Genomic DNA, 25,921 nt, shown 5'->3' with positions numbered 1-25,921 from the left:
CAGCATCCTTTCTTGATGAAAACTCTTCAGAGTATAGGCATAGAGGGTACAGACCTCAATATCATAAAAGCCATCTATGAAAAACCCACGCCAATATCATTCTCAATGGGGAAAAAATGAAAGCTTTCCCCCTAATGTCAGGAACACGCAGGGATGTCCACTATCACCATTGCTATTCAACATAGTACTAGAAGTCCTAGGCATAGCAATTAGACAACAAAAAGAAAAAAAGGGGGAGCCTGGGTGGCTCAGTTGTTAAGCATCTACCTTCGGCTCAAGTCGTGATCACAGGGTCCTGGGATCGAGCCCTGCATCAGGCTCCCTGCTCTGCGGGAAGCCTGCTCCTCCCTCTCCCTCTCCCCTGCTTGTGTTTCCTCTCTCGCTGTGTCTCTCTGTCAAATAAATAAAATCTTAAAAAAAAAAAAAGAAAGAAAGAAAAGGTATCTGAATTGGCAAGGAACTCAAACTCTCACTCTTTGCAGATGATATGATACTTTATGTGGAAAACCCAAAAGACTGCACCCCAAAACTGGTAGAACTCACACAGGAATTCAGTAAAGTGGCAGGATATAAAATCAATGCACAGAAATCAGTGGCATTCCTATACACCAAGAAGACAGAAGAAAGAGAAATTAAGGAGTTGATCCCATTTACAACTGCAGCCAAAACCATAAGATACCTAGGAATAAATCTAACCAAAGAAGCAAAGAATCTGTACTCAGAAAACTATAAAATACTCATAAAAGAAACTGAGGAAGACACAAAGAAATGGAAAAATGTTCCATGCTCATAGATTGGAAGAACAAAAATTCTGAAAATGTCAATGCTACCTAGAGCAATCTACACATTTAATGCAATCCCTATCAAAATACCATCCACTTTTTTCAAAGAACTGGAACAAATAATCCTAAAATTTGTATGGAACCAGAAAAGACCCTGAATAGCCAGAGGAATGTTGACAAAGAAAAGCAAAGCTGGGCGCCTGGGTGGCTCAGATGGTTAAGCGTCTGCCTTCGGCTCAGGTCATGATCCCAGGGTCCTGGGATCGAGTCCCGCATCGGGCTCCCTGCTCCTTGGGAGCCTGCTTCTCCCTCTGCCTCTCTCTCTCTCTCTCTCTCTGTCTCTCATGAATAAATAAATAAAATCTTTAAAAAAAAAAAAGAGAGAAAAGCAAAGCTGGTGGCATCACAATTCCAGACTTCAAGCTCTATTACAAAGCTGTCATCATCAAGACAGTATGGTACTGGCTCTAAAACAGACACATAGAACAATGGAACAGAATAGAGAGCCCAGAAATGGACCCTCAACGCTATGGTCAACTCATCTTCGACAAAGCAGGAAAGAATGTCCATGGAAAAAAGACAGTCTCTTCAACAAATGGTGTTGGGAAAATTGGACAGCCATATGCAGAAGAATGAAATTAGACCATTTCCTTATACCACACACAAAAACAGAGTCAAAATGGTGAAAGACCTCAGTGTGAGACAGGAGTCCATCAAAATCCTAAAGGAGAACACAGGCTGCAACCTCTTCGACCTCAGCTGCAGCAACTTCTTTCTAGAAACATCGCCAAAGGCAAGGGAAGCAAGGGCAAAAATGAACTATTGGGACTTCATCAAGGTAAAAAGCTTTTTCACAGCAAAAGAAACAGTCAACAAAACCAAAAGACAAGCGACAGAATGGGGGAAGATATTTGCAAATGACATATCAGATAAAGGGCTAGTATCCAAAATCTAAAGAACTTATGAAACTCAACACCCAAAGAACAAATGATCCAATCAAGAAATGGGCAGAAGACATGAACAGACATTTTTCTAAAGAAGACATCCAAATGGCCAACAGACACATGAAAATGTGCTCAACAATGCTCGGCTCAGGGAAATCCAAATCAAAACCTCAATGAGATACCACCTCACAGCAGTCAGAATGGCTAAAATTAACAAGTCAGGAAACGACAGATGTTGGCAGGGATGCAGAGAAATGGGAACGCTCCTACACTGTCGGTGAGAATGCAACCTGGTGCAGCCACTCTGGAAAACAGTATGGAGATTCCTCAAAAAGTTGAAAATAGAGCTACCATACGATCCAGCAATTGCACTACTCGGTATTTACCCCAAAGATACAAATGTAGTGATCTGAAGGGCTACATGCACCCCGATATTTATAGCAGCAATGTCCACAATAGCTAAACTATGGAAAGAGCCAAAATATCCATCCACAGATGAATGGATAAAGAAGATGTGGTATATAGATACAATGGAATATTATGCAGCCATCAAAAGGAATGAAATCTTAACATTTGCAACAACATGAATGGAATTGGAGGGTGTTATGCTGAGTGAAATAAGTCAATCAGAGAAGGACATGTATCATATGACATCACTGATATGAGGAATTCTTAATCTCAGGAAACAAACTGAGGGTTGCTGGAGTGGTGGGGGGTGGGAGCGATGGGGTGGCTGGGTGATAGGCACTGGGGAGGGTATGTGCTATGGTAAGCACTGTGAATTGTCTAAGACTGTTGAATCACAGTTCCGTACCTCTGAAACAAATAATATATGTTTAAAAAAAAAAGAAAAGAAAAAGCAGGAAGGGGAAAATGAAGGGGGGGAAATCGGATGGGAGATGAACCATGAGAGACTATGGACTCTGAGAAACAAACTGAGGGTTCTAGAGGGGAGGTGGGTAGAGGGATGTGTTAGCCTGGTGATGGGTATTAAAGAGGGCAGGTACTGAATGGAGCACTGGGTGTTATATGCAAACAATGAATCATGGAACACTACATCAAAAACGTTACTGGAGTGGTTGGGGGTGGGAGGGATGGGGTGGCTGGGTGATAGACATTGGGGAGGGTATGTGCTACGGTGAGCGCTGTGAATTGTGCAAGACTGTTGAATCACAGATCTGTACTTCTGAAACAAATAACGCAACATATTTTAAGAAAAAAGAAAAAGAAGATGATGACAGGAGAGGAAAAAAAGGGGAGTATGTCAGAGGGGGAGATGAACCATGAGAGACGATGGACTCTGAAAAACAAACTGAGGGTTCTAGAGGGGAGGGGGGTAGGGGGATGGGTTAGCCTGGTGATGGGTATTGAGGAGGGCACGTTCTGCATGGAGCACTGGGTGTTATGAACAAACAATGAATCATGGAACACTGCATCAAAAACTAATGATGTAATATATGGTGATTAACATAACAATAAAAAATTAAAAAAAAACTAATGATGTAATGTATGGTGATTAATATAATATAAAAAAATTAATGATGTAATATATGGTGATTAACATAATAAAATTTAAAAAATTTTAAGAAGGGGGAAAACACAAAAAAACAAAATAGGAATAGGTGAAATAGGAAGTTAAAATGTTAAATTTAAACTCAAATGTAGTCATATTTAAGACTTTATAAACAAATGTGATATCACTACTGGAAGAAGAATTCAGTACATGATCGTATAAGTACATCTTAAGTGATATAAAATGATCAATTGTTCATGAAAAATGAGAAAAAGACACGCAAATTATACCTGGCAGAACAGTTATCTTGACATTTTTCCATTAAACATACAAAACTTTTCCAGTCTATTAAAGTAATATAAAATTACCTGAAGGAATCATGCCCTGAGAACCCAGGCCCAATGTTATAATGCACATTAAGACTTCCCTTCCAGCTGTCATCTGGTGGAGCAGTTCCTCCTATGTGACTGTTGAGAGAAAATGAAAATGACAGAAAAAGGCTGAGCATCACAATTTCTTAGAAGAAATCATGAAGCCTGATAATGAGATATTTCATTCATACATTTAACAAATATTTATTGAGCCCAGTACTGTCAATATTCCCTTTCTTTGTGGACTTACATTTTAGCAAGAGAGCCAAAATTGAAATATATGAAGTACTTAATATGTTTGTGGTAAGAGGGCTTAGGGAAAAAAAAAATAGGGAAAGGAAATGAGAAGCATCAGCCTCCTTACTTTTGACTTTATGTAGGGAAGCATTAGATCTAAGAAATAGTGAAAATAGCAAATTCATGACTATGTTAAGGAGAAGAAATTAATTTCTAGAGAAGCTGCTGGTTACCTAGTGGGCACTCAAAAAGCAATTATTAAATTGTATTGGTACAGACATCTAAAAAAATAAAAGTTGGAGATTTGTGAAAGAACATCAATAATAGAATGCAAGAATAGCAAACATTAATTAAATGTTTACTATATACTAGATGCTTTACACACTTGCATTGATCTCATCTCCTCCTCATAATAACCTTATCAGGGAGAAACTATTACTATCCTCATTTCACAGATAAGGAAACTGAATCAGAGAAAGATTAAGTAATTGGTCCAACTTCACACATCTAGTAAGTGGTGGGCACCGTAATATTTTTAAAATACAGGTCAAGTACAAACATCAAATGAATATCAAAGAAAATCCAACTATTTGAAAAATCTCCAATCAGCATTTTTATCTTGGACACAGTTTTACACTTGAGACTTTCATCTGTAGCAGACTAAAGGTTTCTTGTCATTTCTTGTTGTACTCTGTTATTCCTACTTCAGGAACTATTTTGAAATAAGACATTTTTTAAAATTCATTTTCCTACTTTGTTTCCTTATTTTTAATTTTTTGAGGTATAAGTGACATATAACATTGGTTTCAGGTATACAACCAGAATTTATTCTAACATAATTAGATTACATTGGTTTTAGACAAGAAAATGGACACATTAGTGTAAAATATCTTAAATCTCATATCCAATTAGAAAATCATACCGTAGTAATATTTCTGCATCTTTATACCCAATAGGATGTACAGGGATCCTTGGGATTCCCACTCCTTCTTTGACATCAAGTCTAAAGGTGTACTCTGCAGAAATTAATTGCATAAAATGAAAACAGCTGAAAAATCTGAGCAAGGGGTATAAAGAAATTTATTACTATCTCAGATTTATTACATGTTTGAAATTATGTCAAAATTTAAAGTTCCCCCAAAGCCAATGATTGTTTTACCTAATATACACAATTTAATTCAACAGTAAGAAATTAAATCATTCAAATTTTAATGTAAAATCAACTATGGGGATTATAAATTTCCAAATTTGTTTTGACAGTTCATGTAATTCTCTTAAATTTTACAAGAATATTTTATTTCCTCAAGGAGATCTTGAATCCTTCTTAGGGAAGCTTCAGTTAACCAGTTGCCTGGAAAATGTGTCCCAAATTCTGAAACTAGATATAACTGAAAAAAAAATTAAAGGGAATTTATGAGCTCTTGGGAATAATAAAGATCTTATTCAAATAGTAACACAATATTCTCTTTAAAGGAAGACTAAAAAGTACTGTCAGACTTACAACCTCATTGGGACTTTGGCTTTCAGCCAAAATAGTAGTATAGCACTAAGACACCTATCTTAGAAACAAAGGAAGATTTCAATCAAATGACATCAGATTCCATCTCAAGAAAATAGAAAAGAAGAACAAATAAGGCAAAAATAAGGACAAATTCTTATTTGTTTGTTGTCAAAACAAATAAGGAAATAATATTATAAAGATCAGAGCAGAAATACAAGAAATAGGAGACAGAAAAATGGTAGCAATTATGAATAAAATCCAAAGCTGGTTCTTTGAGAAGATCAATAAAACTGATAAATCTCTAGCAAGACAATTCAGGAAAAAAAGAAGAAAAAAAGAAAGAAAAGAAGAGAGAGAGAGAAACTGCCATGATCAGGAATAAAGAACAGAATATCACCCTAGTACCTGCACATGCATGCATGCATGCACACACACATGCATACAGAATGAGAATATTATGAACAACTCTATTAAATTTAACTTAAGAGAAAATGGACAAAATCTGTGGATGACATAAACTACCAAAGCTCATTCAACAGCAAATGGACAGCCTAAATAGCCACATACCTATTTTAAAAATTGAATGTGTAGTTAAAAACATGCCTACAAACAAAACTTCAGGCCCAGATTTCCTAGGGAATTCTACCAAATGTTTATAAGCAAAAATTACTCATTCTATATAAACTCTTACAAAACGACAAAGATAAAATAGTTCCCAACTCACCCCATAAGGCCAACATTACTCTGATACCAAAATGAGACCGAAATACTACAAGAAAATAAATCTGTAGGCCAATATCCCTCATGACTAAAAACAGATATGCTTAACAGAATTTTAAATTCAATGATATACCAACAACATATAAAAGGATAATGTATTGTGACTAAGAGTTTATCCTAGGGAGGGTTGATTTAACATTCAAAAATCGATTAGTATAATTTAATGAAAGTAATATAACAACTTATTATCATCCCAAGACTCACTGAAAGCATTTGACAAAATTAATTATACATTTCTAGATAAATGTGCTAAGATAAAATCTCTTAGCCCATTAGAAGTAAACTTCCCCAGCTTGACAAAAAGAATCTAAAATAAAACCTACAGCTATATCATACTTAAGAGAGAAAGACTGGATTTTTTCTTCTTGAGGCAGGAACAAGGTAAGGACATCTCCTCTAACACCTTTTTCCAGAAATGTATGAGAGGTACTGGCCAGTATACTAGGCAAACATATTTTAAAAATAAAGGGCATCCAGACTGGAAAAAAAGAAAACCGTGTTTACAGAAAACATGATCGTCTATGTAATATAGAAACATACTAGAACTATTTTTTAACAAGCTTGCAGGATACAAGACTGATGTATTTCTTCTACAAAGTATTTCTACTTACTAGCATTGAACATATAAAAATTGAAATTTAAAATGTATTATTAAAAAGCATACAACTAGGAAATGCATATGGGTAAATGAGAAAGATGTGCACAAGCCATACAGTAAAACTGCAAACATGTGGAGTTAATTAAAGAATACCTAAGTAAATGGAGAGTTGTGCCATGTGCATGGATCAAAATATTCATTATTTTTTAACATGCCAGTTCTCCCCAAATTGACCTATAGATTTAATTCAATCTCAATCAAATTCCCAGGACACTTTTCAATGGAAATTAGTAAGCTGGTTCTAAAATTCACATGGAAAGGACCTAGAATAGCCCCAAAAACTTTGAAAAAAATGTTAACTTGGAGGATTTACATATCTATTTGAATGTAAAATTAAAAAGACTGACCAAACTAAAGGTAGCAAGGATATAGCAACTGGAACACTCATGCACTGCTGCTAGAATGTAAAATGGTAAAAACACTTTGGAAAACAATTTGAAAATTTCTCCAAAAGTTAAATATGCATCTATCATATTATCCAGTCGTTTGATTACTGTATATTTACCCAGGAGAAATAAAAGCATATGTATATACAAAGACTTGTATCAACTATTCATAGCAGCTTTATGTATAAGAGTCCCCAAACTAAAAATGATCTGAATGTCCATCAACAAGTAAATGAATAAACAAACTATAGTGTATCCATTCAATGAAATACTACTCAGCACAAAAAGGAATGAACTATTGACACAGACATCAACACGGATGGATCTCGAAATAATTATGCTGACTGAAAGCAGATCAGTGATTCAGGGACTGGCAGAGAGTGGGAAGGAAGGGTTTGGAGGAAAGTATTGTAAGAGAGGAGTGAAAACTTTTTGGGTAATGGATATGTTCATTATCTTAATTGTGGAGGCAGTTACACAGATGTTTAACATGTAAAATGTGAAAAGTTTTGACAACACCAAAAACTCACTGATATTTTAAAAAAATACAAATACATGATATCTAGAGAAGTCTAAAATCACCAAGCAATTCAGAAAACCAAAGTTCTAGTTTGGTAAAAGCAATATTACTTAGGGTATGGGGATCTATGTTTCTGCACCTCTGCTAAAAGTAGAGAGAAATTCAACGGGCCCTTCCCTCTCCATGTCCACACATCATGAAAATTTGAAACGAAAGTAATATATGGGAAATGTTTTTAATTCCTAGCAATAGTAATACAAAATATTGTAATTGTATACAGTTTTAAGGTTATTTTGTAGATGTTTGCTTTTATGCCTTCTGTAAGGGCAGGTAGTATTTTTGCAAAAATGGGTGAACCAGGACAGGCCCATCCATTACCTTTAGCTGGATAGCCTGGAGTGAGCGGGTCCCCAGCACCATTCAAATTTAATACATTCCCTCTCTGTGCTGCAGTTCCAGGAAGGTTCCATCCTTTAGGATACGGCTGTACTGCAGGGGCAAAGTAATCCGCTGGATCGGAGTACAAGATGATTCCTATGGCTCCTGCTAACATGGCATTTTTAACCTGCAGGGGCAATGTGCAATCCATAATGTAGAACTGGCAGATGATTAATTCATCTAAGAGAAAATCAGTTTAATAATGTAAGGAACTTGAGACACTGCTTTTTATCATGCTGCTAGACATTCAGTTCTTTATGCCTTGAATACAATTTCTCTCCAGGGGGGAGCTAACAACTCTCATTTATTCTCTACAACTCCAGACAAGTTATTGTCTCTTCTGTGAAACATTCCTATTGTGGCTAAAACTGCAAAATTAATGTCTCCCTTCTTTCTACTTCTTCTATTTTGTACATATTTGTTATAGAATGGGTCCTAGTATTTAAAAATATCTTTAAAATATCTTTCTCCCGTGCTAGACTGAGGATGTTTTTAGAAAATGGACCATGTCTTGTTTACTTTTAACTATCCACCCTCCAAAGAATGGCACATCATAGAAATATCTGTGGAACTAAAATAATTTAAAGTTCTATACAGAGTGTGTGAAAAATTGCTCACTATGTTTTGTAAATATTTTCTAACAATCCAAACTGATCACATAGGAAAATCTTTCCTGCAAGATTCTTGATTCATTACCAGAAATACTGTAGCAAAAATAGATAACAATAAGTCTTGATTAACTAAAACACACTGCAATATTCAGAAAGCATTCTTATAATATGAATGGGAGTACAATCTGTCACAACTTTTTTTGAAGGGCAATTTGATGCCTTCCAAAATTTTGAAAGAATATACATGTTGACTCAACCATTAAATTTCTAGGAATCCATACTATAAAAACCTTCACATAAATGTTCAAGTGCATATGGACCAAGATGTTCACAGTGGAATTATTTTTAATAGTAATAAATTCAAGCCAAGCTTGAATAAACTGCTTCTCACTTCTACAGAGTATTATGTACCCATCAAAATACAAGGTATTTACTTAATAAGCAGCTATACAGAATTAACCTAAGTACCAGGCACTATCATAAGTGTTTTCAAACATAAAGTTATTTAATCTTCATAAGGATTCTAGGAGATTAATGCTATTATTAGCATTCTCACTTTATGTATGAGGAAACACTGGCAGAGAAAGATTAGATAACTTGCTCACAGTAAAAGACTGAGAGAACAGTGAGCCTAGACTAGACGAGAATCTATGTTGTAAGAATCTAGAGTCCTATACTTGTAACCACACATCATACAACTCTCAATGTTTTGACATAGAGGAATACCTATATATTATTGCTAAGTGAGAAAATAAAGTTATATATAGTATATGATGCCATCTTTGTAAAAAAGCTGTATATTTGTAAAATTAGTATATAGAAAAAGATATTTATACTCATATGTCGCAGAATTAGGTCTAAGAAAAGCTGTGAAGATTGATCATGTCTGGGCAAATAAAATGGGCAATGTAGGGGATCTTTCAGTTTTCAGTTTACATAAAATTTCCCTCAAAAAATTTTAAAAAGCAAATTTTGTTTCTGTAATAAAAGTAATTTCCATTTCTAGATAGGTGAGGTAAAATAAAAACAGGATTTCCTGTGCAACCGTGGCACATAGGAAGATTTTTTAAATACATATATTGAGGTAATTCCGAAAAAAAAAAGTGCAAGCTGCATTTACATTTAGAGGATATACACTATCCTCTTCTCTCTAGAAAAGGAGGTGATACAATACTTTATTTCCTCTGAAGATTTTTCCATATCTTGCAATAACAATCTGTCCGCTACAGTTGATGTTCATCTCTCTTTCCAGTTTGAAAAAATCTTCAGTACGAGCATAGTTCACATATATAAGATCACCCTGTAAGGAAAAGAAAAAATTTAAAAATATATAGAATACTGCAACAATTAAAGGGAAAACCAATGAGTAAGTTTGCTCCACAACACCACATCATCAAAGGTTATCTTTCCTGGATTGGGCTTGAAAAACAGATCCGTGCTAATTCGGTATGTTTTTAGAAAATATTTCAATACTTTGAATTGAAAAAATGTCAATATGTAACACTTTAAACAGTGTGTTCCGTTTTGAAGAGATTATCAGCATATACTGAACCAGAGGAAATAGAGATCATTTAAAAAATCCAAACTATGTTTTAAACAATCCACTGCACCAAAAATAATAAAATACCTAGGAATAAACTTAACCAAGGAGTTGAAAGACCTGTACTCTGAAAACTATAAAATACTGATAAAAGAAACTGAAGACACAAATAAATGGAAAGATACTCCATGCTCACAGACTGGAATATCAATTAATATCATTAATATGTCCATATTACCCAATGCAATCTACAGATTCCATGCAATCCCTATCAAAATACCAACAGCCTTTGTCACAGGACTATGAAAAATAATGCTAAAATGTGTATGGAACCACAGAAGACTTCAATTAGCCAAAGCAAGCATGAGAAAGAACAAAGCTGGAGGTATCAGAATCCCAAATTTCAAGATAGATTACAAAGCTGTAGTAATCAAAACAGCATAGTACTGGCATGACAACAGAACATAGATCAATGGACCAGAATAAAGTCCAGAAGTAAACCCACACTTAACAATCAAATAATCTATGACAAAGGAGGCGAGAATATACAGTGAGGAAAAAGTCTCTTCAATAAATGGTACTAGGAAAACTGAACAGCCATATGCAAAAGAATGAAACCAAAATACTTTCTTACACCATCCACAAAAATAAATTAAACATGGATTAAACCCCTAAATATAAGACCTGAAACCATAAAACCCGTAAAAGAAAACACAGGGGGAGTAATTTCTTTGACATCAGCCTTAACAACATTTTTCTAGATATGTCTCCTTGGGCACAGGAAACAAAAGCAAAAATAAACTATTGGGACTACAGCAAAATAAAAGCTTTTGCACAGCCAAGAAAACTATAATCCTAACTAAAGAGGGGAAAGATAGTTGTAAATGATATATCCAGTAAGGGGTTAATATCCAAACTATATAAAGAACTTATACAACCCAATACCAAAAAATACGTACATACATACATAATCAGATTAAAATGGTCAAAAGAGCACTTTTTCATGTGTCTGTTGGCCATCTGGATGTCTTCTTTGGAAAAATGTCTGTTCATGTCTTCTGCCCACTTCTTGATTGGATCATTTGCTCTTTGAGGGTTGAGTTTAAGAAGTTCTTTATAGATTTTGGATACTAGCCCTTTATCTGATATGTCATTTGCAAATATCTTCCCCCATTCTGTCGCTTGTCTTTTGGTTTTGTTCACTGCTTCTTTTGCTGTGCAAAAGCTTTTTATCTTGATGAAATCCCAAGAGTTCATTTTTGCCCTTGCTTCCCTTGCCTTTAGCGATGTTTCTAGGAAGAAGTTGCTGAGGCTGAGGTCGAAGAGTTTGCTGTCTGTGCTCTCCTTTAGGATTTTGATGGACTCCTGTCTCACACTGAGGTCTTTCAACCATTTTGAGTCTATTTTTGTGTGTGGTGTAAGGAAGTGGTCCAATTTCATTCTTCTGCATGTGGCTGTCCAATTTTCCCAACACCATTTGTTGAAGAGACTGTCTTTTTTCCATTGGACATTCTTTCCTGCTTTGTCAAAGATGAGTTGACCATAGAGTTGAGGGTCCATTTCTGGGCTCTCTATTCTGTTCCATTGATCTCAACATCGCTCGGCATCAGGGAAATCCAAATCAAAAACCTCAATGAGATACCACCTCACACCAGTCAGAATGGCTAAAATGAACAAGTCAGGAAACGACACATGTTGGTGGGGATGCAGAGAAAGGGGATCCCTCCTACACTGTTGGTGGGAATGAAAGCTGGAGCAGCTACTCCGGAAAACAGTATGGAGGTCCCTCAAAAAGTTGAAAATAGAGATACCATACGACCCAGCAATTGCACTACTGGGTATTTACCCCAAAGATACAAATGTAGTGATCCGAAGGGGTATGTGCACCTCAGTGTTTATAGCAGCAATGTCCACAATAGCCAAACTATGGAAAGAGCTAAGATGTCCATCGACAGATGAATAGATAAAGAAGATGTGGTATATAGGGCGCCTGGGTGGCTCAGTTGGTTAGGCGACTGCCTTCGGCTCAGGTCATGATCCTGGAGTCCCGGGACCGAGTCCCACATTGGGCTCCCTGCTCAGCAGGGAGTCTGCTTCTCCCTCTGACCCTCTTCCCTCTCGTGCTTTCTATCTCTCATTCTCTCTCTCAAATAAATAAATAAAATCTTAAAAAAAAAAGATGTGGTATATATATACAATTATGTAGCCATCAAAAGGAATGAAATCTTGCTATTTGCAACAACGTGGATGGAACTGGAGGGGATTATGCTGAGTGAAATAAGTCAATCAGAGAAAGACATGTATCATATGATCTCACTGATATGAAGAATTCTTAATCTCAGGAAACAAACTGAGAATTGCTGGATTGTTGGGGGGGTGGCTGGGTGGCAGACATTGGGGAGGGTATGTGCTATGGTGAGCACTGTGAATTGTGTAAGACTGTGGAATCACAGACCTGTACCTCTGAAATAAATAATACATTATATGTTAAAAAAAGAAGAAGATAGTAGGAAGGAAAAATGAAGGTGGGGAAATCAGAGGGGAAGACGAACCATGACTATGGACTCTGAGAAACAAACTGAGGGTTCTAGAGGAGAGGGGGTGGGGGATGGGTTAGCCGGGGGATGGGTTAGCCTGGTGATGGGTATTAAAGAGGGCACATACTGCACGGAGCACTGGGTGTTATACGCAAACATGAATCATGGAACACTACATCAAAAACTAATGATGTAATGTATGGTGATTAACATAACAAAATAAAATAAAATTTTAAAAATGGGCAAAAGACCCAAATAGACAATTTTCCAAAGAACATATACAGATGGGCAACAGACACATGAAAACATTCTCAACATAACCAATCATCAGGGAAATGCAAATCAAAACCACAATGAGATATCACTTCACATGGGTCAGAATGGCTAGCATCAAATAGACAAGAAATAACAGGTGTTGGCAAAGATGTAGAGAAAAATAATCCTTACACACTGTTGGTGGAAATGTAAATTGGTGCAACCACTGTGGAAAACAGTATGGAAGTTCCTCAAAAAATTAAAAATAGAAATACCATATGATCCAGTAATTCTACTACTGGGCACTTACCCTCAGAAAGCAAAAACACTAATTAAGAGAAATATAGGCACCCTTATGTTTACTGCGTCATTATTTACCCAAGTGTCCATTGATGGATGAATGGATAAGGAAGAAGTGGGGGGTGTGAGTGTGTGTGTGTGTGTGTGTGTGTGTCTGTGTGTGTGTGTGTCTGTGTGTGTACACATACTCAGACATTTAAAAAAAAATGAGATCTTGCTATTTGCAACAACATGGATAGACCTAAAGTGTATTATGCTAAGAGAAATAAGTCAGAGAAAGACAAATACCATATGATTTTACTTACATGCAGAATCTAAACAAAAATGAACAAACAGACTTTAAAATACAAATAACAAATAGAGGGTTGCCAGAGGGGAGAAAGGTGGGGAATAGGTGAAACAAAGGAGATTTTTTAAAAGAAAAAAGAAATCCCAACCATGTTTAATTTTCAAGCATAGAATTAATTAAGTAATTAATTAAATACCACTTCTGTGGCATGATCTATAAATCTACAACAAAAATCAGACTATGAACAAAGGAAAAGAGCTTGTAAAGACATCTACTGACATTACTGAATTAAAGATGTGTTCAGCAGGTTCTTTGTTATTTCAGAGTGGCATCTGCTTCACCAGGCTATGATTTTTACGTATTCTATTTTTTTCTTTTTCTTAAATTATTTTTAGAAAGGGTGTTCATCACACTGAATCTCAAAGTATGGATCAGCATGTATGGTTTACCTAATCTCCTTGGTTTTAGTCCTTTATATAGGCTTTAAATAACAAAGGAAAGTTCAAAGATTTGAGTCAAAAAAGTCTTGTTTTACCTCTGGCATGCCTTGGGCTGAGAAAGCATTATATGGTGGAACAATATTTGTAACATTCTCATATCCATCTGGTGGTGGCTCAAGGTAAGAGGTATTGAAAATCTAGGAAGAATTGAAATACATAAGTTGGAGAGTATTCCTAATTGTTATTAAAGAATAATGCCCCCAAGTATACACTTAGGATTAAGCATTCTGAAACTAGGTTCAGTAACTAATCAGGTAAATTCCACTGGCAACAATGAGGAAGAGCTTTATCGTTCTTACTGCCTTCAAAATAGTAGCAACTTCTACAAAATGCATGCAATCTGAGGTGACTAGAAGCTCCCACGTAAAAACAGGGCTTTGAAGGTGGCACCCCATGATTCTCCTCCTCCTTTTCCAATGATTTCTTTTCAACTTTCTTTGTTGGACTCCTTTTTTTTCAAATGCATTTAAATGTTTCCTGTATTTTATCCCCAGTCTACTGTCTGCCTCATTTTATACTCCCTTCCTCTCAGATTTCATTGACTCCCAAAATTTTATCCATAGCCCATATGCTTATAAGGCCCACCTTTCCAGACATGTATATTTAAGGGCCTGGTGGTTATTTCAGCTTGGATGTCCAAACTCAACATGTCCTACTTTGAATTTCTCATCCCTCACCCCAGGCCTGCTTCTTGTTCAGCATTCCTTGCTATTACCAGCAGCATCACTAGCCAGCCACCCACACCAGACACCTAGGAGTCATCCTCAACTCTGTCTTCACCACCTTACTCCAATCAATCACTAATCAACTGCCACTAATATTGCTTCCTAACTATTTCTTCTTCATTCCTACTAACATCCTGATTCAGGGCTTCATCATCTTTTACCTGGACTATTCTTGTAAGACTCCAACTTGCACTCCTTGCCGAGTCAAGGTCTAACCTGTAGATGGTCCAAACTATCTAAAAAATGCCTCTCTAGCCACATCCTTCCATTGCTTAGGACTTGTCAATGGTTTCCATTGACTGAAGTTGAATTCTAAGCCCCTTAGGACATATAAGCTGTTCTATGACCTGTCCCCAAAACATATATACAGGCTTATCTCTTTTTGTGGCCCACTTTGTACTTGACATTTTTTGAAACACAGAAAATTTTTAAGTTCCCGAATAATACTAAGCTAGTTATGGGTCTCCAAACCTTTGCCAGTATTTTCTCTTCTACCTGGATTCTTTTACTTTATTTTTTCATGTGGTTAACTCCTTAGCATTGCTCCATGACTCACATATCAGAAAGGTTTTCTTTCAGGAAACCTTCTCTAAGTCCCAGGCTAGACTAAGTGAACCTTTTTTGTATAAAGAACCCAAAACATACTCTTTATAACACTCACCATACTGATTTAAAATGACATGTTCTAACATCTGCCTTGCCTTACTTAAAGCAAAAAGAATCCTGTTCCTAAGCTTCATTCTGGCTTTAAAACTAAGCACTATGCCTAACACACAGTAGACACTGAATAATTAGCTTACAACTTATCAACTTTTCTAAAAAATATGAGTTGCACTGCACTATTAAACAATTTCTATTCTTACTTGACCCTACATCCCAATTCACATAAACAACTGAGGTTATAAAATACAAAAAGTACCAACAATTCCACATCACCTCAATTCCATGTTTATCCACGATTGATATATAGTTGGCATTTGTCTCATTAGGGTAGGATAGGAGAACATCATAATGAACCAACTTGGCTGAATCCAGTCCAAATTTCTTCCACTGGGTTTGGATTTTCTTGGCAAGAAGTAAATTTTGTTCTGTTCCTGCCAGATGAGGGAGCTTTGTAAAAGAACTACAATGAAAGTAAGATACAAGTGGGAGTTAAAAACTATATTCAGACAATGTGCCTAAGGACTATTCTAGATGCATCACCCATACTTTAGGTATTGTCATTTCTACATCAATGATAAAAAAAAAACAGCTAGTAATACCAATTTCTAGGGATGCCAATTTAAAATTTATTTGTGTGTAACTATACTATTCACATTATGCTCCCCCAGAAAAGAACATATACCATGGTAAAAACACATGCAATAAGCAGGTATGAGAAGACACCTTGGAAGAATGTCAGGGCCTCTATGCCAATAGTGCTCCTTCTTGATGATCATTAGTAAGGGAGGATATTTTGGGCGGTGTGGGGGCAGTTCATAATGTTTGCCAGAGACCAGTTAGGCAGTCTAACATATATTTCCACTGTTGTCTTGTCATATTTATTCAGTTATTTATTGATCTCATTGAAGTTAAAAGTCCATGCATTTTTATTTTTATATTGCCTACTGCTTAGTTCCTGCCTGTTATCTAGAAATTATACAACGGGTTTGTTGACTTGAATTTGGGCAATGTTCTTTGGTTCTGAGTATAAACGGGTTGTAGCATTTAAGTGACCTCACAAAAATAGTTTTTCTAAAGATTCATTTTACATGAGGGTAAATAATATTTTAAAAATATTTTCTCACCTTTCTCCACCCCACCACCCCTTCAGATAATAATACTTTTGTAAATTGGTGTTTTTAGCCAACCAAGACACAACCAAAACAAGACAGGCAGTAAAGGAAAATTGGCATTTACCAAAAACTTATTATATGCCAGGCATGTGACCAAGCACTTTCACCTGGGTTGTCTCACTGAGTCGTCACAATCTTTCTCCCATTGTCCTCATTTTGCAAATAAGGAAACTGAGAGAATAGTTAAAAAATTTGTTCATAATTTCAGTCATTAAATGATTGAACTAAAATACAAAAGTCATAGTTGTCTGACCTTGAGAAATAGTGATAATTTGAAATCATTCATCTGATATTATTCAGTTGCCTGAACTTCTTGTAAGGTTCCCTATACTGTGCATTTTTATGAAGTTCACATTCAAACATGGCATATTGGGCCCTTTTTCATCTGACCCACCCTTCCACCTTTTCATTTTCATTTCCCATTACTCTCTGTATAAAATTCTCCACCCTATGGCATTTGGTAGACTCCTTTTCCTCCTGCAGTGACCACCTATTACCTTTGCACAAGGTCTTCTCTGAGACATAAATACTGTCCCATCTACATGAGTCTCCCTGTCACCACTTCTTTCATTCTCCTTTCCCAACTGCAAGCTACTCATCATCCATGAGGACTCCTCCAGCATCTTTTCCTGTGAAGCTTTCCCTTTCTATATCATTAAATGAAATCTACAGGTTATGAATATTTAATATCTTAGAATATTTGTTTTAAAAAAGTATTATAGTGTTTATAGACAGAAATTATTTTGTATGCATTAAAACAGTAGGGCTTGAGATATTTAATTTCTACTTTATATAATTATTGTTTTATTTTCTACAATGAACAGATAACATTCTTATAATTAAGGGAAAAAAAGTATTTCCTTAAATTCAGATGGAGGATTAATCATGAGCTTTTGTCATCCATCTTTTAAAGAAGCCACTGAAGGGTGCTTGGGTGGCTCAATCCATTAAGCATCCAACTCTTGATTTGGGTTCAGGTCATGATCTCAGGGTTGTGAGATTGAGCCCCACGTCAGGCTCCCCGCTGGTCACTGAGCCCGCTTAAGATTCTTTTTCTTTTTCCTCTGCCCCTCCTCCCACCCCACGTACACACACATATGTGTGCGCTCTCTCTCTAAAAAAATAAAGAATCCACTGAAATGGAATACAGAAGCAAAAAAAAAAAAACAAAGCAGCAGTGTGTAACATCCTTTAGTTCATTTCTAAATTTCTCCTTCTGGTCCCAAGGTGGGTACAGTTCCAGGCATCATATATTCACATTGTAATGCTCAGAAGAAACAAGTACAGACAAGAACATCTGTTTCCTCTTCAGTATTTCTTTTAACAGAGGAAAACATAGTAGAAGATCACAGCTACACTTTTCTTTCATTTCATTGGACATAATAGATTATATACCTCTTTTAAAATGAATCATTGCCAGAGGGAAGAGTTATAATGAATGGATTATGGACCAATCAAGATACTCCTGGGCTGGAAGGAATGTAACCCTTACTGAATACATGAAGGAGGATGAACACTGAAGAGTTGAGGCACTGCCAACAAGAAAGTGGCTGGGGAGAAATCAAATTCTTCCCATTACATTAGAACCATTAATGTAATCTTGAACTCCTCTCCCTCCGAGGCTCTTTCACTGATCATAAACCTTCTACATCTATGATTAACAATTCTTTAACCCACAGCCACTTCTCTGAACGCTTGCATGACTTCCTTGCCTTAACTGGTTTCCTCAGAGGACCCTGCTCACCTGCAAGCTTTTTTATTTCCCATGCCCGCACATATTCTCAGGGCTTGAAGATCTGCTAGGAGTTCTTACTCTCCCTTGGTTCTTTCAAATATTTTTCCTTTTTCTTCTTTCAAAAATAACAACTCTTTTAAAGTTCATACCAAAAGTCACCACCTTCTGGGTGCTGTCAAAACTGTGGGTCACTCCTCATTCATTAAAGTCTCAAGTTCCTAATTCAATGTATTTCACTCTACTTCTATTCTTGTCATTCTTGATGTGCAATTTTTTTAAAGATTTTATTTATTTGACAGAGACAGAGAGTGAGCACAAGCAGGGGGAGTGGCAGGCAGAGAGAGAGAGAGAGAGAGAAGCAGGCTCCCCAGTGAGCAGGGAGCCCGATTTAGGGCTTGATCCCAGGACCCTGGGATCATGACCTCAGCCCAAGGCCTACACTTAACCGACTGAGCCACCCAGGCACCCCTGAATGCAATTTCTGTATTGCACTCCAAAAATATAATCATATAAACTATTTACACATAACTTATCACCTTATGCTATATACACATTAAAGGAAAATAGTAATAAACAAATTTTAATGGTCAAGAACATTATTAAGTTTTGCTTCTGACATCTAATTTTCTAGGTGACTTCTTTTGGACACTTCATGATGTGCTGCAGACAGACTTCAATAGTGTTAACATTATACTTGGTCTTTTAACTTACAAATTTAAAATATAAGCATTCTATCTTAACTGATAAGATATTCTGCCATTTTGCTGTATTGCAGGAAAAACAAAGACTGAGTCTCTCTTTAAATGACATGCATCTTAGCTGCCTGATTATTTTCCTTTATCTCTAAACAAGCACCTCAAAACAGACATTTTGTATTTGCTTCCTAATATCTAATGTCATAAATCAGCTCAATTTCACAAAAACAGTATAGCTGTTTTCATACCTCATTACTATAGTTTGCTATAGTTCATCCATGGAAACTAAGATGGAACTTCATGACTTCATTATATCACAGGATAGATGGGGAAGAAACACACCATACTGTATGCACTTTGTTTATTTGATTCTAGGGTTTAAGTGGAGTCTCAGAAGGGGTAAAGAGAATGCTGCAGAAAATTTTAAGAAATAATGAATAAAACCTTCCTAAATTAGTGAAAGACATAAGTTTACAAAGTCAAGAATCTCAGAGAGCCATAAACAGAATAAATTTGAGGAAAACGATACCTAGGCACATAGTAAAACTACTCAAAATTAAAGATAAAATGACATGTTCTGTAACTTAAAGGACTGTAAACTTCTCATCAGATGCCAATACTAGACAGAAGACAATGAAAAAACATTTAAAGTTCTGAAAGGAGAGGAAAACAAAGTCATCTTAGAAGTCTATATACAGAAAAAGTATGCTTCAGGAATTATGATAAAGTAAGGATTTTATAGATAGAGAAAAACTAAGAGTATTTGTCACAACCAGACCCCACATTACAGAAAATGCTTAAGAAAGTTATTCAGACTAAATAGAAATACCATGGGATAACCCAAATTTTCAGAAACAAATGAAGAACATTGGAAATAAGATATAAAATACTATTTTAACTCTTAATGGGCTCTTAATACATATGTGTTCAAAGAAAAATTGTTTTGCAAGGTTTATACACAAAGGATGATAGAGGAGAGGGTAAATAGCAATATAGAAATGTGAGTTATCTGTATTGTATGTTCAGTTGCAAAAAAGTAACTAAAAATTGAGTGAAGAGTTATAAGTTATAGATGTACGGTGTAATCACTAAAGCATCTACTAAAAAAAAAAAAATTACAAGGATGTATAGCCAAAAGATAAGCAGAAATGAAATAAAATTTTACCAAAAAAGGGGCAAAAAATGAGAAGGAACAAATGAAAATAAACAGAGAAAACAGAAAACAATAAATTAGTAGACTTAAGTTTAACTATATCAATAGTTACATTATTTGTTAATGGACTAAATATTCAAATTAAAAGGTAAAGATTACCAGAAGGAATATAATAGCAAACTGCTACTATCTGCTATCTACAAAGGATACACTTTAAGGTTACCAAAATGTATTGAATACCATGTGGCAATTAAATGCTCTCTATTGAGGATACATTTTAATTCTAAAGAAAATAATAGATTGAAAGTAGTTGGAAGGGGCACCTGGGTGGCTCAGTCGTTAAGCGTCTGCCTTCAGCTCGGGTTGTGATCCCAGGGTCCTGGGATCGAGCCCCACATCGGGCTCCCTGCTCAGCGGGAAGCCTGCTTCTCCCTCTCCCACTCCCCTCCCTTGTGTTCCCTCTCTTACTGTCTCCCTGTCAAATAAATAAATAAAATATTTAAAAAAAAATTTTTAAAGTAGATGGAAGAAGATATGCCATGTAAATGTAAATGTAAAGAAGCTCATGTGGCAATATTTATACCAAATAAAATAGACTCAAAGATAGAGATTACTGAAGATAAAGAAGGACATTTCATAAAGATAAAAGGGTAGTCTGTCTTAAAGACTTAAAACATTAACATGTATATACCTAATGAATAGACTTCATAATATATAAAGCAAAAATTTACATAATTAATGGGGGAAAATATACATTTTCACATTCCTGGAGATTGTGACTCCCTTCTTGATATAATTTGATCCCCATGCCCCCCAAATCAGTAAAGGAATCACTAGATTCCTAACCAGAGAAAGAAAAAAAAATCATGATCATAGAAATTGATGCAGAAAAATAAACTTTTGACAATATCAATATCCATTCATGATAAAAAAAAACTATTAGCAATCTTGGAATAGAGGGGAGTTTCCTTAACTTGATAAAGAGCATCTACAACAAATCTTTAATTTTTTTTTAAGATTTTTATTTATTTGAGAGAGAGAGGGAACATGAGTGGGGAGAGGGGCAGTGGGAGGGAGAGAGGTAGAGAAACAGAGGGAGAATCCCACCCAGATTCCCTGCTGAGCGCAGAGCCCCATCACACTGGGGATCAAGCCCAGGACCCCAAGATCATGCCCTGAGCCAAAATCAAGAGTCAGATGCTCAATCAACTGAGCCACATAGGCGCCCCTACAACAAATCTATAGACAGTATCACACTTAATTATGAAATTCTGAATGCTTTCCCCCTAAGGTTAGAAACAACAACAAAAGATGTTCACTCTCACTTCTATTCAATGTACTACTGGAATTTCAGTCAGCACAATAAGAACAAAACAAAAACCAAACAGACAAACAAAAACCCCAAATGTAAAACACATACAGTTTGGAAAGGTAGAAATAAAAGTGTCCCTATTTGAATATGGCATGATTGTTTACATAGAAAATCCCAATGAATCTACCAAACACTCCTAAAGACATGAGTTTAGACAGGCCAGAGGATACAAGAACACAAAAATCAACAGTATTCCTATATATTAACAACAAACATGTGGAGACTGAAATTAAACACAATATGACCTGCAAGTGCTCCAAAGAAAATGAAATACTTGGATATAAATCGAACAGTACATATCCAGGATCTGCATCCTAAAAATTACAAAATGTTATAAAAGCAAATGAAGAAGATCTAAATAATTGGAGGGACTATGTTTATGGATTAGAAGACTGGACACAGGAAAAATGTCAAGTACCCCGAATTGTTCTATAAGATTAGTGTGATTACTATCAAAATCCCAGCATAGACATAAGTATGTTTATTCTATATTTTATATGAAAAGGAAAAGGATATGGAATAGCTAAAACAATTGTTTAGAAAAATAAGATGGGAAGAATCATTCTACACATTGCTGAGGCTTACTAAATAGATTCCATAATCAAGACCATGTGGGACTGGCAGAGAGTAGACTCACAGATTAGTAGAGCAGAATAGAGAACCCAGAAACAGACTCACACAAATATGACCAACTGATCTTTGACAAAGGTGAAAAGCAATTAAATGGCCTTTCAACAAATGGTGCCAGAGCAATGGGACACCCACAGGCAAAATAATGTACCCCAGCCAAACATTATGTCTTATGCAAAAATTAATCACAAAATTAATGTAAAATATAAAGTATAAAATTTTGGAGTGGAGGGAAGAGAGGGGAAAAGACATCTAGTCTAAGAGTTCTTAGATATGAACCCAAATGCATGATCCATAAAAGGAAAAAGCAATAAATTGGACCTCATTAAAATTTAAAACTTCTAATCTACAAATAACTCTGTTAAGACATGAAGAGACAAATAACAAAGAGAGAAAAATATATGAATACCACAAAGCCAAAAAAGACTTATCTAGAAAATATAAAGAACTCTCAAAGCCCAATAGCAAAAAAACAAAAAACAAACAAAACTATCCAAATAGAAAATAGGCCAAAGACATGAACAGACATTTCACTGAAGAGAGTACAAATGATGAATAAGCACATAAAAAGATGTTCAATATCATTAATCATTAGGGGATTGCAGTTTAAAATCACAATGAGGTATCACTATGCACCTATCTGAATGGGTAAAATTAAAAATAATGATAATGTCAATGGAAAACATTAAATAATACAGCTATACTGGAAAGCAGTTCGGCAAATTTTTCTAAAACTAAAAATGTATTTACCATACAACTTAGCAATTTTTACCCTTGGGCATTTATGCCAGAGAAATAAAAACCTATGATCATGTAAAACCTGTATACAAATGTTAATAGCAACATTAATCATTATCCAAAAACTGATCATAAATGCCCCTCCATGGGTGAAAAGTTAAACTATAATACCTCCTTATGACAAATGAAAAAAAGAGACTGAGGGCGCCTGGGTGGCTCAGTCGTTAAGCATCTGCCTTCGGCTCGGGTCATGATCCCAGGGTCCTGGGATCGAGTCCCACATCGGGCTCCTTGCTCAGCGGGAAGCCTGCTTCTCCCTCTCCCACTCCCCCTGCTTGTGTTCCTGCTCTCGCTGTGTCTCTCTGTCAAATAAATAAATAAAATCTTTAAAAAAATAAATTAATTAATTAATTAAAAAAAAAAGAGAGACTGAGACCATATTTTAAAGATGTCACTTCTCTTCCAAATTCATCTATAGAGTTGATGCAACTTTAATAAAAATTCCAGTTTTTTTGTAGGAATTCAGAAGGTTATTCTAAACTTGGAAATGCAAATGGCTTAAAATAGTCAAAGCAATTTTTAAGAAGAAAAATTTGTAGGATTAACTCTACCTGATTCTCAGACTTAATTATTAAGTTACTCTAACTAGCAGAGTGTAGTGTTGAGATCTACAGATCAATAAAAGAAAATGTAAAAATCCAAAACCAGGCCACATATATATGGTCAAGTAATTCTGGACAAAGATGCCAAGGCAATTCAATGTGGAAATAAATGTTTTTAAAACAAATGTTGCAGGAATAATTGAATTTGTATTTAAAAAATAATCAACTCTTACATCATACCATACACAAAAATTGAAGTGATCACTGACCTAAATATACAAGCTACAGTTATAAAACTTCTAAAAGAAAACATAGAAGAAAATCTTCATACTTCTAATAGGCAAAGTTAGATAGAACACAGAATATGAAACAGAAAACCAAAAACTGGTCAACTAGACTTTACCAAAATTAACAATTTCTGCCTTTCAAAAACTCCACTAACAAAAAAGGCCAGCCATAGAACAGAAGACAATATTCACAATACATGTCTGACAAAGGAATTGTACCCAGAATACATAAAGAACTCCTACAATTCAATAAGAAAACAAAACAGTTTAAAATAGGAAAATATGTGAACAGATGCTTTATGAAAGAAAATATGCAAATGTCTAATACACATAATGTTTAACATTACACTCGTTATAAGGAAGAGGCAAATTGAAACCACAATAAGATACCACTATATACTCATTAGCATAGTTAAAATTAAAACACAACAGAAAAAACTAAGTGTTTACCAGGACGTACAACAGCTGGTGCACTCATGCATAATGGGTAAGAATGTAAAAATGATCCCACTTTTGAAATCTATTTTCTTAAAAAGTTAAACATATGTTTATCATCCAATACAGCCATTCCAACAGAAATGAAAATATATGTCCACACAAAAACTTGTAAATACACGTTTATAGCAGCTTTATTAATAATCAAAAACTAGAAACAACCCAAGCCGTCCAACAACTACACATTACAAGATATTCATACAATGGAATACAACTCAGCAATAAAAAACAATAAACTGGTATGTGCAACAACCTGGATGAATTCCAAAATTATTATGCTGAATGAAAGAAGAAAGACACAAAAGTGTACATACTGTATGATTCCATTTATATAAAATTCTCAGAAATGCAAAGGAACTCAGTGACCTAAAACTGATGGGTCACTGTGTAGGGCTAAAGGTGAAGATAGGAATAAACTGCAGAGGGCATGACGTAAAATTTCTGTATCTTGTTGATTATACATCCGTCAATACTATCAAATTTTAGGCTTTAAAAGATGCAGTTCATTTTATGTAAATTATACTTCAATAAAGCTGGTTGGGTTTTTTGTTGTTTTTGTTTATTATAATGACACTCCTTTGAGAGAGCCTGAATATAGAAACACATATGGTGACTGCCTTCACAGAGTTCATTATCATTTCCCTGAATGTCATGCTTTTTCACACTTAGAGGCTGGTGGATTTGCACTGATCCTTTTGCTCTTATTTTGTCCAGTTTGTGTTACCGATATTTGCAATGTGGGACAAAAGTTTAATTTGTGGCAGAGAGTCTGAAACTTTAATCTCTCCTCCTTTAAATCTGAGTTTACAACCATCTAAGTCTTTCTGACAGAATGTGACCTTCAAATAAAATTGCTGATTAAACCCAGGCATAAGGAAGAAATAACATTCAGTTGAAGTCTAAAGTTACATGAAGTTGAAACATCCCTTAATAAAGCAACCAGATACTTTTTCTGTAAATTAAGTTAGAGAAGAAAGACCCACTCCTGCAACATTCAAATACATTTTATGCTGAGTGGTTTAAAGGGACATTTTAAACTACCATAAATTAATGTGAGATCATATAATTTCACACGATTACCCATCTGAATATAACCAGTTGTAATACACTTCTCACTCTGCAATATTTTCAACACTTTTAAGACCAAACATCAAAACAAACTTACCGAAGAAATGATTTAATATTTTCAGCTTTCATCTCAGATATGAGTTTCCACTGTATACTTTGATGATAGGGCGGTGAAGTGGTCGTTTCTTTCGAAGGCTTAACAAACCAGCCTACGGGAGAGAATACATATACCTATACTTACCATATACGTATATAATTGCTTTTGACTTTTACAAAAATTAGAAGCCAAAAAAATGTCCTTACTTCAGAAATAGCTCAAAGTGAGCTTTACAAAAATGTTCATATTAAATGCAGAAGTCCTTAAAATTCTGCTATGCAGTGTAATTCTGAGTTGGTTAAAACTAGTTTTATGAGATATTCTTTT

General features: G+C 35.4%; 1 protein-coding gene across 1 annotated transcript in view; it reads right to left on the bottom strand.

The window, feature by feature from the left end:
- The window catches only part of NAALAD2 (N-acetylated alpha-linked acidic dipeptidase 2), a 78,474-nt gene that overhangs the window by 51,940 nt on the left and 613 nt on the right, over positions 1-25,921 (bottom strand). Inside the window, exons 2-8 of the mRNA XM_028093230.2 lie at positions 25,595-25,706; positions 15,824-16,010; positions 14,198-14,299; positions 9,916-10,041; positions 8,071-8,257; positions 4,770-4,863; positions 3,608-3,706 (exon numbers count right to left, since the gene is read on the bottom strand). Of these exons, the coding sequence (XP_027949031.1) occupies positions 3,608-3,706; positions 4,770-4,863; positions 8,071-8,257; positions 9,916-10,041; positions 14,198-14,299; positions 15,824-16,010; positions 25,595-25,706 (907 nt within the window). The remainder of the gene's footprint in view (positions 1-3,607; positions 3,707-4,769; positions 4,864-8,070; positions 8,258-9,915; positions 10,042-14,197; positions 14,300-15,823; positions 16,011-25,594; positions 25,707-25,921) is intronic.

This window comes from Eumetopias jubatus, unplaced genomic scaffold (genome assembly GCF_037043125.1).
Source record: "Eumetopias jubatus isolate StellerSeaLion01/CBP00866 unplaced genomic scaffold, mEumJub1_p1.0 scaffold_13, whole genome shotgun sequence".
In the NCBI taxonomy this organism is placed as follows: domain Eukaryota; kingdom Metazoa; phylum Chordata; class Mammalia; order Carnivora; family Otariidae; genus Eumetopias; species Eumetopias jubatus.
This window is presented reverse-complemented; position numbering and strand designations above follow the sequence as displayed.